The 14,876-nt window shown below is 30.8% G+C and overlaps 1 protein-coding gene across 1 annotated transcript; it reads right to left on the reverse strand.

The window, feature by feature from the left end:
• Positions 1-6,558: 6,558 nt before the first annotated feature.
• On the reverse strand, positions 6,559-8,131 carry LOC107930620 (probable WRKY transcription factor 7). The gene is given in 3 exon segments (NM_001327317.1): positions 6,559-6,777; positions 7,261-7,386; positions 7,473-8,131. Coding segments are annotated over 3 exon segments (942 nt in total). The 5' UTR covers positions 8,123-8,131; the 3' UTR covers positions 6,559-6,611.
• Positions 8,132-14,876: the final 6,745 nt, after the last annotated feature.

Consider the following 14,876-nt stretch of genomic DNA (forward strand, 5'->3'; position numbering starts at 1 on the left):
CATTCGGTGAACCTGTTTCCAAGCGTTAGATATTTCTCGAGTTTTTCTCTTGTAGTTTTCATCCTTATAAGAAAACTCACATTGAGCCAACCCTTGTGTTGCTGGTATGAACTGTCTCGATCTATATTGTCTTAATACGAGTAAAGGGGCATAACCGATAGCTCCCCAAATTCCGAGTAAAGGGACCCAGTCGAAATCACCACATCAATACAGGATCTCGTCGGGTACCATCCAAGGAGCTTTCCATTCAACGTCATCCTCCTGAAGATTTTGGAGAATCGTCATCCACTTCTCTTCCGTGATGTCGTCTCGTCTTGGTGTAGCAACTTGTTCCTTCAACGGGGAATAACCTTCTGAGAAGACTCGATAAGAGACATTTTCCACCTTCCAAAAGTGACTATGGAACCACACCAATAGTAGCTGTGCGCATCCGATGAACCTTCCCTCCCCTGCTCTTCGACATGCGCTTAGAGATCTGAAGGTTTCTGTTAAGATTGCCGGGATGGGCGTGACTCCCTTACTAAGCCGATCAAACAAATCAGAGACGGCCTCATCTACGTGCCCTAAAGCTCTAGGGAAAATTACCAAACCATAGATACCTAGAGCGAAGACATCCACTCTTTTCTTCACATCAGGGTGTGCTAATACTAAATCTCGCAAGCTTTTCCAAGGAACGCATTTACTGTCTCCTTTCTGTTGGATCCGGGCAGTGACCCACTGTTCGCTCATCCCTGTAATGCTCATCAATTTTTTTAATAATGTCGGGACACTAGCAGCTCTAGAATAGGCTTTCTCAATTTGAATCTTTGGACACTGAAGCAAGGTCGTATATTCTTCCACGGTGGGCACCAAGTCCACTTTTCCAAAAGTGAAACAACTGTAAGCAGGATTCCAAAACTGGGCTAGGGCTCGGAATAAATGCTTGTCCACTTTGACACCAAGTAGGTGAGGTAAGTCCCCGTAATCACAGTAAAACATCTGCTTGGTCCCGTCGTCCCATTGGTCCCATATTTCCTTCATTTCTCGCAGATCATTTTGGACTACGCTGATACGGGTGAAGTCCCATAACTCTGATACGTACCCTTCTGCAAGACTATCGCCTTTCTCTCTCCACGTCGTCTCAGCCCATAATCGTACAGCTGCATTGTCTTCTACTTTATCAAGAAACCTCTTTTCCATGATAAGCTTTCTATCTATACTGAACGTGAATCGACACCTCTTTTGAAATGAAAATGCCATGCAATCACAAACAAAGCAAATTAGATCTATGATTTAAAGTAAACAATAATAAATAAAGCATCTATTCGGTAAGCACTAGGGTCTGGAATAGCTCTACCTCGGTGGGTTCCTATGGCTCGCTATGTGTGGTTTGGTTCTAAAGTAAGGGTACCTGAACCAGCAGATTCCTCGATCCTCACCCATTATAGGCTCATATGGACCGAGTTCAGTTCAGGGGAATACATTTCCCTATGGCCATGCGGAGATGAAAATCTCACGAAGACATAGGTACGGATGTATCCCGGAAGCAATTCACTATCCCATGCGGAGGTGAAAACCTCACGAAGGCGTAGTTTCTCACTCCCACTTAAAAGGTGTGACCAACGGTCATGCAATGGAATGTGCAGAAATATACATCTAAATTCTAAACAAAGCAGTAATTATAAACAAATAATAAAAGCCAAAATAAAGGCAAAAAGCAAGTTTTCAATTTTGACACAAAGACAAAAAGCAATCAACTCGTGGCTTGACTCTCTTATTTAATAGTCCCCAGCGGAGTCGCCAAGCTGTTGACACCATTTTTTGAATGAAAACGGGGTCGACTTGGATTTAAAAAAGAATGAAAACGGGAGTCGCCACCAATCCTTTTTTGACGAGGTGTGATCGGGTCACCTCAAAAAAGTGATTGTTTTTAATAAATGATTTAATTTTATTAAAACAACGATTTTGGTCTACGAAATTCAGAAAAATGAGTTCGGGAGCCGGTTACGCACGAGGAAGGATTAGCACCCTCGATACGCCCAAAATTGGTACCTAGTTGATTAATTAGTGTCTTAGTGTCGAAAATTAAAAATTTGAAGAGTTTTAAAAAAAATACGATTCTTAAAAGAAAATCTGATATCGTGAATTGAAACATAAGATTCTCTTGTTCCGAAGGAATATCACATCCAGCACGTTAGGACACGATACTCTAAACCATCGAAACCAAGATCACCTTATAGTTTAATGAAACCATACTTTGAAGCTTTAAGAGGATATTTGGCTATTTAGTCAAACGAGAAATCGAAACCCAGCACGTTAGGGCACGTTTTCTCGAGTTTCCAAACGCGAAATATTGCCTTATTTAGAAAAATTTTCCTTTTGGTGTTTAGTGTCAATGCTTGACAAAACAATAACGAATACGAAAAGGTGAGCAAAGTAAAGTGAGTAACAACAATGCAATAGGCAAAATGAAATGACGAGGCGATTACATAAACAAAGCATACAAATAAATAAATAGAACTAACATTTAAAAAAAAGCACAAGTGTACACGAATAAATAAACAAACACCAAATAACAATGATGACAATAAATACAATTATGTAAAAATGTATATGCATATATAATTTTAAGCCATAAAATAAGAAATGCATATAAATTATAGAATATGAAAACATAGATAAATATATACATATATGTGTAAAAAATAATATTATAAAAAAAAGGGTACATATACATGTATAAAAAAAATAAATGTATTAACAATGAATATAATAAGGGTAAGAAAACAAGTATATACACAATATATATGTAACGTGGTACTAAGGACATATATATATATACAATACAGTATTTAAAATAATATTTACGTAATACAAAATATAATATTAAAAGGTATATGTACATACGTAATATATAAATACATATATAATATAATGTTAAAATATTTACATAATACTAAAATATTTAGGTAATATATGCGTATATTGAAAACTAGTAATAATATTACCGAGGTATATACAAATATATCAAGTATATATACGTATTATAAATATATAAATATATAACAAAGCATAAACTAATAAAAATAATAAGAATAATAATAATGATAACATTGGAATATAAAAGAAACAAACATAACATTAATAAAATATTAAAATAAAGTGAAATAAAAATATTAAATATGAGAATATATATAGGTATACACGTACATAATAAAAATATATACTAATACATAATAATAATAATGGTATATAAAAATAACAAGGATATTTAATAAAGATATAAAAATCAACAAAAAAAGGACTAAAATTGAATTAAAAACAAAGTTGTGGGGCCAATTTGAAAGGAAAACAAAGAAAAGGGACTTAATTGTACGCGCGTGAAGCGTTGGGGGACCGAAACAACGATTATTCCTTTCCTTTAAAACGCAGCACATTGGCGGGGACTAAATCGAAAAGCGCGAGAAATTATAGGGCCAAATTGAAAACCATAAAAAACTTAATTGTGAAGCATCAGAAAAGCGGAAGGACTGCGCGCATAAATATCCCATTCAAATGAAAACACGCGGATCCTCTAGCGGGTCGGGTCGGATGGGTCGGGCATGGCCAAAACGACGTCGTTTTGGGGCTTAAGTGTAGCCCCCAAAACGACGTCGTTTTGGAGGGCTATATAAGGCCTAAACTAACCAAAAAAATCATTTGGGGAGAGGGAAAGAAAAAAAAAGAGAGAGGGAAGAGAGAAGGGAGAGAGAAGGGAGGGGAATCCGGCCAGGGGCCGGTCACCGGACGGCCACCGGAGGCTCGCCGGCGCCGGCGCCGGCCACCGCACGCGGTGGCCGGAAAAGGTAAAAAAATATTTTTATTTTATTTTTTTTGTTATTTGTTCTTGGTCTTAGAATATATAGATTTTAGGTTTATATTAACTTTAAAAATGTATAGATATGTATATAGAAATCGAAAAAAGTAACCTTTTCCGTTTGCCTTTCCTTTTTTTCGAATGCTTGCTATCTCAGTACTGAGATCTATGTATTTTTTTTAAACTCTAACTTCTGTTTTTTTTGTATTCAAATGCCGAAAAAAACAAACAAAAAAAAGAAGAAGAACCCAAAGAAAAAAAAAACCCCCTGTTTCCGTTTTTCATTTCGGGTTTTATAACCCATTTTACATCCTTTTTCTATTATTCTATCCTGTTTTTTGTCTTGATCTTGCAGGGTATGGAGGTGCTGGTAGTGGAGGAGGAGCAGGTGGCCGACATGGTGGCATGGAGAGCTGGGCGTGGCAGACGAGGAGGCCACGTGAGGCATGCGGCGGCCAGCTAGGGTTTGCTGCTGAATTTTGCTGAAAAATGTTTTAGATTTTGGGCCATTTGGGCTTTAGGATTTTGATTTGTTTGGGTTTAAATTTTGGGTCAGAGTTTGGGTTTGTAAATGGGCTGTTACTTTTGGGTTTATTATTTGAGTTATTTTGTTGGTATGGGCCCGGGCAAAATGGGCTCGTACAGGTACCACTAGTGATTCTTCATTGGCAGATGCAGAGTCAGATGAGGAAGAGGTTTCTACCCAAGAACCTCAACAGCAATCAGAGCCAATTGCAGTCAGAAGGCAGAGACGAGAAATTCAGAAACCTGCTCGTTTCACTGACATGGTAGCTTATGCACTTCCAGTTGTTGATAATATTCCATCCACTTACACCGAAGCCATTCAGAGTTTAGAGAATAATAGATGGTTAGGTGCAATGGAAGAGGAAATGCAATCTCTAGAGAAAAACAAGATGTGGAAGCTGGCACAACTACCAAAAGGGAAGAAGGCGATTGGTTGCAAAATTGAAGACACTATTGAAGATGTGGAATATCGCCAAGGTGGAGATTTGTTGAATATTGGCAATATCCCACATTAGGAAAAGATAGAAATGGAGGGGGTTTGGTTTGTTATATATAGAACCCCTCCCCCTTTGGTTGTATTATCCCAAAATCTTCTCCTTTGTAATATTTCTAGAAGAAATATTGATTTGGTAGTGTCCGAGGACGTAAGCTAAATTGGCCGAACCTCGTTAAATCTCTGGTATTTTATTTCTTATTTGTTTGCTTATATTTAATAGCTTTATGTTGGTTATATTTATTTAGTTATTATTGCTATAAATATCTAAGTGAATTCTGTCTAGTTGTTGGGTTTTAAGCGGGACCATTTGTGACCCCTCCAATTTAACTGGGAATTTTCTTAGTATAATTATTGGCATAATAATTATCTAAATATTTCTGATAATATTGTTATTAATATTATCGTCGCTTCCGCAACATACGATACATAAAATCAATAAGTAACTAAAAAAAAGTGGCACTGAACTTTTTCCTTGGGTATTTAAATTAACTTCTTCCGTTGCTTAAATATCATCTAACACCAAAATAGAATTAAATTCAAACCATAAAATAGATGAAAAAAACCTACAGTTCATACACTAATGGTACATAAATTCAAACCCATAAATTAAAATATTTCCAAATCCAAAATACTAGTTGGAAAATTGGTCCCCCCACCCCCCCCCCCTCAATCATAATAAGGTAATCAAAGGGTACTTTTCTTTGAATCCATATTCCATACAACAATAGTAATGTTTTGAGAGACTTGAAATTCAAATGAAACATTAGAAAGTGTAGACAAGAAAAAGATGAGTGGATTACAGTTTAAGTTTGACCTAAACAGTTGAAAAAGTATATTTGTGATGCAACGTTCAACTCTATCTTCATAGAATAACCACTGTTGAAAAAGAAAACAAAAATGTTTTATTCTAAATTCCTAATCTGAAAAGAAAAACACTATGAAAAGCAAAGAAATTTAGACATCAGCTGTTGACATTGAAAGAGGAAAAAAAAGAAGGGACAATAATCAACATGCCAGATAACTTACTTTGACTTCCTATTTTATTCCTCTAATTTTTTAAATGAATATTACATTATGAAACACTACCGATATGGGTAAGTCGAGTGCGTTTTGCGCTAGATAAGGTTAATTCGAACTTTATAATTTTGGGATTGTTTTAGTTTAGAGTCAAATTTATAATTTGGGTTGGTTTGAGCTTGGGACATTTGCAATTTAAGTTTGATTTTTTGAGTTATTTTGAGTTCGAAATAATGTATAGATAATCTTAAACAATATCACATTTTTTAAGAAAAAAGCTCCACATTTTCTTCTTTCTTTTGTCCCACTGCACTCAACACAAAGAAGAAACTTCATATTCATTGACTGCAATACCGATTTGCCTTGAAATACAAGAATAACAAATCAAATTTCAGACCATTTATCTATATCATATATATTATATTAAAAAGGAAAATTTTTTCTAGTAATTGAGTATAAGAACATCAACAAATACATTAAAAGAAAAAAAATACCCACCACTATGCATGATTCAACTCCCACCACCACCAAATCCACCATAATCTCCTACTCTATATGCCCCCCTCCAATACCAAAAAAACAATGAATCCTATTTTGTCTTTTTTTTTTCTTTTTAGAAACAGCTAAACTTACCCACTAATCAATCTTCTTTTGTCTTGTTGGAGACAGAACCTATGGATCTAAATTGACTAATCTGAACAACCCTATAGATATTTTAGCCGTTGGATGGGATGATCTTTATGATGATTCAAGAACTAGCGCCGATGGGACATCTGTGGTGATATTATGGCTATGATTGTGATCACCTTCGTATGTTACAATCAACATCCTTGGATCCTCGACAGCTCTTTCTACATGCTTCCTTGCAGGACAACCTCTGACACTGCTACATTTGTAATAGCCCCTGAAATTTGTTAAAACATATGGGACTGAGTTAAAAAAGCGAACTCAATGAACCAACTCGGTAGTAAGGCAATAATTCAATGTTATAATACAAATACTATTGTATTTTAAATCTCTATTATGAAAATTTAATAAATTAGTCCTAAATAAAAGAGTAAATTAATTATTTTTATTAAAAATTTCATCCCATACAAATTTACTCTTTAATCTAAATACTAATTTATCTATTTTTCTAGTAAAAAGAATTTCTAATTCAAAAGTCTCCATGCACTTCCCCGCAAAAAGTCAAATTAACAATTAATTTTTTGCCAAATAGAATATGATTAATGTTTGTAGTTGAAAACCAAACAAAAAGGCATTCAATACATACATGAATTATTGTTTGAAAACTTTGGAACCCTTTAGTCAACTTCAAAAAAATTGAAACTTTGGTGTAGAATTCACTCTATTAGAATCCATTCGAAATTTAATCGAAAAAACACACCTTGGATGAGGAGAACCTTTGATTGGTTTTTGGCCATATTTTCTCCAAGAATAATCATCGTGAGGAATATCAGCCATTTTGTTGCTAACAGCTGGGACTCTAATGACTCTTTTCACTCTTGATTTCCTACATGAACACATACATAATCAAAATCAAATGAAACCATCAAAGATCACAATCAAAAAGTGAAGAACCAAGCACCAAGGACCAACCTCTTCTTGGAACAATGGCAACGAGCAGAGGATGATGATCCACACTTGAGATTAGCAACATCATCCATGGAATTACACTTCCTTTTTGAAGACAAAGGAGGTTTGCCATGAGAAGAAGGGTTAGTGAATTGAAAACCAATAGAGAAACACGGTTGGTGTTGTATGCTATCAGTATCCCCAGTCAATGAAGACATAACAGAATTCCCAGGCTCTAAAACACCAGTCTTTAAAACATGGCTACTTTTGGTTGGCAAAGGAGGTAACTTATAACTTGGGGTTGAACATAAAGGCTTAAAAGTCGATACTTCTTCATCTTTGCTCACTTGAATCTGTTGTTGTTGTGGGAGATGATTAAGAGGAGCTCGTCTGAACCGAGCATGACCAGTTCTAGGTCGACCCAATAACGAAATAACTTTTTTAAAGGAACTTACAGTCTTATCTGTAACAGCTTGGATTTCCATAGCTGGTTCTGAACTTGAAGGGGCATTAAAACAAACATCTTGCGAGCGAAGCTGTTGACTTTTAGACATCAATCTTATCAGTTCTTCAAAACCTTGAATCCCAGCATTAGCAGCTTCTTTCAAAGCAGTTTCCTCCATTTTGACTGTAAAACTGTTGCCTCCACCGCCAACGCCGCCGTGACCCATCATCAATTCCACCGTCATCTCTGCTCATACGAAAACAAAGAACACCCAGCCCTTTTGAGAAACTCCCAAATAAAAGCAGAGTTTATTATATAGATGAAGCAGAACAAAGAGGGGGAACTGAAATGAATTGAGATTTAATTACGAAGAAAAAGTGAAAGATTGATTATGATTTATGATGAAAGAGATTCGAGTTTTCGTCAAAGGGATGCCTTTCTCATTGGGTCACTGACAAGAGATAAGGTCAAAAGGTGGGGATTAGCCGTTTGAAATTGATGACTCTGTAAATTTGGGATTTTTTTTCTAAAAAAATATTTAATATTAATTTCTCATAAATAAATTCTGATTTCTTTTTAATTGTATTCTAAAAACTGTACCAAGAATTGCATTTTATTTTCTTTATTTAAAAAATAAATAAAGTATTCTATTTACATTGGATGCGTGAGTAAAACAATCTTCTGTTAAAATAATAATATCGACCCAATAAAAGAGTATAGGCTAAATTTTATAAATATGTAAAAGTTGATAGCTAAATATATTATTATACTTTATATATAAACACCAAATTTTAACAGATAAATTGTTATGCTAACTCATCTAGTGTGTGTATGATATAAGGAGTTTTGTAGTAATTTTACCTAATTTGTATCGATTTTTGATTTCTTAATTTTTCTTATTTAGTCATAATTTTAATTTGTTGTCCCATCATTTTGGTAACTTAATAATTAATGTAGATATTAAATGCCAATTTAAATTTAACACGAAAGATATTTGAAAACATTTTAAAAACGAAAAAACAGTTACATACAAAATTTGAATATATCGTGTTCAAAAATAAATAAATAATTTTCTTAAAATTTATTGATGTTAAATTTTTTTAACAGGTTAGATCTAAGTATGGGTTGATTTTACACTTGCCTACAATTTAAATTACGTGTTTTTTTAAGTATTACAAATACAATACAATTATGAACTAATCACAAAATAGGATCAAATTATTACAACACAAGTAGATTAAGAGCTAATACGATTCGGGCTAAAACTGACAACTGGACTAAAACTTTACCATGAGACTCAAAAATTCGTGCAAATTATTCATTTAATAATTTACGTGTTTTAATTATATTTCACGTCACAATCAAAATAACATTTAATACTCAAATCTAACTTTTGCATGCAGTAAGTCTTCCTCTTTACCAATCATGCCAAAACTTCATTAAATAATTTACGTATTTTAATTATATTTTACGTCACTTTCAAAATAACATTTAGTACTCGAATTTAACTTTTACATGTGGTAGGTCTTGAATCTTCTTCTTTACCAATCGTATCAAACTTCATTTAATAATTTATGTTACGTGTTTTAGTTATATTCCACGTCACATTCAAAATAACATTTAATACTCGAATTTATGATTAAATTGACAAAAAAAATTCATACTTTAATAACTCAATTATAATATTTTAAAATTTAAAAATAGGATTATAAAATTAAACCTTTTATTTGAATCCCATGTGATTGCTAAGGGTGTTCACCGCCTCAAGTATAGCCTATATTTAAATCGAGCTAATCGTGTTTGTTATTCGAACTTTACTCTATTATTATAATTTTAAAAAAATTAAACCTTTTATTTATTTATTTTAGGTTGGAGTTGGAGACAGTGATTAGAGTTGACCTTAAAAACAAAATTAATAAACAATAATAAATTTTAAAGTTATTAGTGGGACCCACAATAAAAAGTGGGGCCCCGATCTACTTTTTCACCGGAAACTGGAAACGGCGGTCAATGTGACAAAGTCTCATCCCACAAGTCACATGGGATTCTCTTTTTTTTTCCTCAAAAAAGTGGAACCCTTAGCCATTTTGATTTAATATAAACAGTTCGAATTTTTTTATATTTTAAATTATTTCTTGGGGTAAATTTAATAATTAATTTTTCGTATTTTATTAATTTATTAAGAGGTAAATGTTAATAAAAAATTTTAAAATTATTTTATACTCAAAATAAAAATTAAACTCTAGACTATTAATTAAAATAAAAGAAACCTATATAGTTTTACTTTAACTCTCGTAATTAATATCAGCCGTTGGATTTAGGTGTCTTTGTTAATCATTTGGTATGATAGCATGCCGTTGAATTTTTCTGATATGACTAGGTTTAGACCTTATAGCCGCTTTAGCTTTTTGATGCTTACAGCTGGACATTGAAAAAAAAAAACATTATTCTTTAAATTCCACTTTTTTATTAATTCAATAAAAACAACACATTGAATATACTTTTTTTTTATAATGATACTTTATGATTTGATTAGGGTAAATATAATGTTTGGACCCTAAATATGACAATTAAGTTTATTTTAATACATGTATTTTTTTTGTCCACTTTAAAATTTGAACTTGATGTTTTGGCCTTTAATGATGTATTAATGTGACATTTTAATATTGTACCATATCATCACTTGAAAATTAAAAAGATTATATGAAATTTTAGGTAATGATATGGTAGAATCTCAAAGTGTCATATTCAATATTTTAATAATCGTGATGATGATTGAATAGGTCAGGCCATTAGTTTTTTATTTAACCAATTCGATTGGTTTGATTGCCAAACTAATAATAATTTAAAAAATAACTAAAAATTTGTAAAAATTAACCCAATTCAAATGTCAATTTTTATTTCATTTTTTTATTTTTACTAATTTCAAACAATTTTTAAATCAATCGATTCAAACCTTATTTAAAATGAGTGCTAAATGTGTCTAGTATATAAATAAATATTTGGTAAATAATGGGAAAACTAAGAATTTCATTCTTTTAAAATTATTATTTAGTACTAATTATTCAACAATTATAATTAATAAAATGGAAAAAAAGCCCATACATTTAGAATTAATTGTTGTTTATAGGAAAGTAGTAGGCTCTTTTTTTTTTAGGTCAAAGTGTGACATTATAAAGGAAAAAAGATAAAGCAAAACAATCATGATAGCTTGTTTCTAATTGTTCAAACCTTTCATCTTTTTCAACAATTAATTCAATTTATCGTTTAAATTTATTTTTAGTCCTTGTACTTCAATAAAAAAATTGGATTTAATCTCTAGATTTAAAAGTTAAAACTTAAGTGATATTAATTTTTTTGATTTGAAAATTTCACTATAACCTTAAAATCGTAAGAACTTTTCATTAAATTTGATCAGTTTAACATGTTGATTATAATGCTATTATTTGATGTGACATATGATTGATAAAAAATATACATGTTAAATCGACAATCTTTTATTAAAACTACCAAAATATATAATAATAATAGGATTAAAGGTATTTTTGGACTATAAAGTCACGATATCAAATCCAACATTATATGTGGGAGAGCGTTAGAGTGCACGCCATGTATCATTGTTTATTTATTCTATCAACAATACCAGCGGTACAAATGGATGAAGTTTTTACTAGAAAAGACTAATTTTCTCTTTAATTTAACGTACAATGACTAATTTGCTCATTTTTTATAGATGAGACAATTTTTTTTGTTAAATTTAGTTTATTACAGTTGTATTCTTTTTGTTATATAGCTACTATTTGACTTTTTTTTTTAAATGTCACACCAGTAAATTTAATAAAAAAATTCAGTCGGTAGCTTTAATAGATAAATTTGTACAAAAACTACTAACAAAAATAATAATAAGATTAAGAACTACAAACTATTTAAATTAATAGAAACTAAATCGAACTAAAACCCTTACATAATAATAACAATACATGATAAAACTCGACCACCCATTAATGTGAATATTAAGCATGGATACTTAAAACCCAAAGATTGACAATATTTTTTTATTTTGAATAAAACAATAAATTTATTTATGAAATTAATTTCAAAAATCAAATGAAAGAAAAGTCTATTATTAATATAAAAGTTCAAAGTAAAAATATTTGCTTTTGATTACATTAACAAAGAAAATAGGCCCAATTTTGAGATTGTCAAAATGGCCCATTCATAAACAGAAGAAGCAGAATTCAAAATTGTCAATAAAATGAATAAATCAGCCAAGGCCTAATAGTCTAGACAAAAGGCCACAATAAATCTTTCTTTTAACCTTTTTTTTTCTCCTAAATTTGATTTGCAACTAAGCAAAATATTTAAAATTGAATTGATTCAGAGGATAATGTGTTTCAATGCATTCGATGCTCTAATATTTGATGCTCTAATAGTGTAAAATTCTATATACTATCAATGAATCAAATAATGCCATACATTTAGAATTAAGTTAAAGCACACCCAAATAAGAGTTGTAAATGAACTGAGCCTGAACAAACCTTTGTTCAAGTTCATTTGTTTATTTTTGAGCTTGTTCATGATCGGTTCATGTTCGTTAATAATTTCAAAATTATGTTTATGTTCATCTATTTAAAATCATATAATTTAACATGTTCACAAAAAATATTCATGAATAATAATAAACAAACAAAAATCAGCTTTAAATAATTTGTTAAACAAATACATGAACGAAACACCAAAGGTTGCATTAATATGCTTCATCAACATCGAATGTGGGCATAATTCACTTTTAATTTTTGAAATTATAAATTAATATAATGATAAAATTATATTTTATTTTTAAAATTTTTTTTATTCACTTCTGGTCCCTTTAAACAACTTTTTGGTCTTGCCCCTTGTGTAAGTGGATATCGCAATGGATAGCTTGGGATAATAACAAATGAGTAAGAGAATACAAGTGAAGACTAAAGATGTATCCTCTACTTTTGGTATCTTATCGTCTTTTATCTACAATTTGCATACATGTATATATACATTATCAACAAATTATACAAGTGGCATAAAATATTACAAAAATACTACAACGTGACTGTTCAAATGGTTCACTTGTGAGTTGATTCTAGTTGTGTTTTTTAACACTGATGTGAACTGTGTGGACCCAATTAAGCTTAGCTAGAATCTAACATCACATGCAATAACCAGTGACCATGAAGACCCCTAAGTTATATGTTGATGGTATAGCTGATTGGAAAAGATAATTAGAAGTTGAATATGGTAGATAGTTAGATATTTTCACTTTTAATTTGGTAGTTAGATTGCTTAGCTATTTTTTTATACAATATTTAGAACTATTCTTAATCCTTTCTGAATCTTTAAATAGAAAGATAAAACGTATTTAAACACACTAAAACCTATATTCTCTTATATTGACATTAATACCGATACTAACTTAACTAAGACAATGTTAAAGAATCAAAGACATTGGAGGCTTGTAAGTCGTAACAACAATAGTGTAATATTGGGTAATTTACATTTTGGGTCTCTAAATTTAACATCAATTCTTGTGTGGGTCGCAATGCTTTAATTTCATTAAATTATATTATTGAATTTTTGTTAAAAACAAATTAAATCACTTGTGCTAACTTTATCAAATGATTTTAGGGATAAATATTAAAACTATACATGAATTTTGATTCAATGTGCAATGTCACAACTCACATATGAATTTTGATTTGGTGCCATTTTGTACATGAAATTTTGATTTGATTCAATTTTTACAAATCACTAACAACATTATCGAGTTAACATCATTTTACGTTGATATATTGTATACATAAACAATTATATTAATCAAATATGAAAATAAAAGTATAAATCCGTTTTTTTAAATGTGTACAATTGAATTAAAATCAAAGTTTCATACATACATATGAACCACAATTCAAGTTTCATGTTTATAATTGCACCAAATCAAATTTAATGTATCAAATTACACATTGGACCAAATGTCATGTATAAATTTGATATTCATCCCAATAAATTTAGTGTAAAAGTTACCTTAACATCATGGGGAAGACATAAAATTTTTTGGGGTGAAATTAAATTATATATTTTTATAGGATTTAAAATGCAATTTCACCATAGTATAGGCACATATCTTTATAGTTTTTAGAAAGATTAAATGAAAAATTTATGATTTAAAGGAGAAATTATAATTTTACCTTGTGTAAACTTAAAATTCAACAAAGTTTAAAGGAGCTAAAGCTAAAATTTCCCATCCTTCACCTGCTTAACATGCATACTTTGAGTTATTTTTTAAACGGAACGCCTTAAGGCCATCCTTTCATGACACTATCTTTTTCTTCTTTTTTTCACATAAAAAAGGTTATGGTCAATTTTCATCTTTAATCTCTTTACCTTTTTTGAGATTATATAAGAATGATTAAATTTCGATTTTGATCTCTATATTTCACTCAAATTTAAAATTTAATTTTTATATTTAACTTTTGACATAATTTGTCACCTCGATTCTTATAATGTCATTAGTTAATCTAAATATTTTATTCTGATTAGAATGTTTATGTGAATTTTTAAGGATTGTTAACATCGTTAAAATTCTTTATTACATTCAGGTCCATTACGATGTCATTTTTTATTTTTGGTTCCAAGGATACCAAGTAAGTATCTTTTTAATTTCAAAATGTCACGCTAGTAAATTTAACAAAAAAATTATAATAGTGTTAATAAATAGACCTAAATTTTTAAATTTAAAAAGTATAAAGACTAAATTCCCAAAAATAAAAATATAAAAATTAAATTCTAAATATACGAAAAACTCACAAACTTTAAAAATATTATAACCTTAAAATTTTTACTTTATAATTTAATTAAAAAATAAATAATTAACTCAACCCAAAGGGAGGCTATCACAGAACATCTTATCCATATATTTATTGGTCTTGCTGTTCTCTTTGTCACAGTTC

The sequence above is a fragment of the Gossypium hirsutum genome, chromosome A06, assembly GCF_007990345.1.
Source record: "Gossypium hirsutum isolate 1008001.06 chromosome A06, Gossypium_hirsutum_v2.1, whole genome shotgun sequence".
NCBI classification, from domain to species: domain Eukaryota; kingdom Viridiplantae; phylum Streptophyta; class Magnoliopsida; order Malvales; family Malvaceae; genus Gossypium; species Gossypium hirsutum.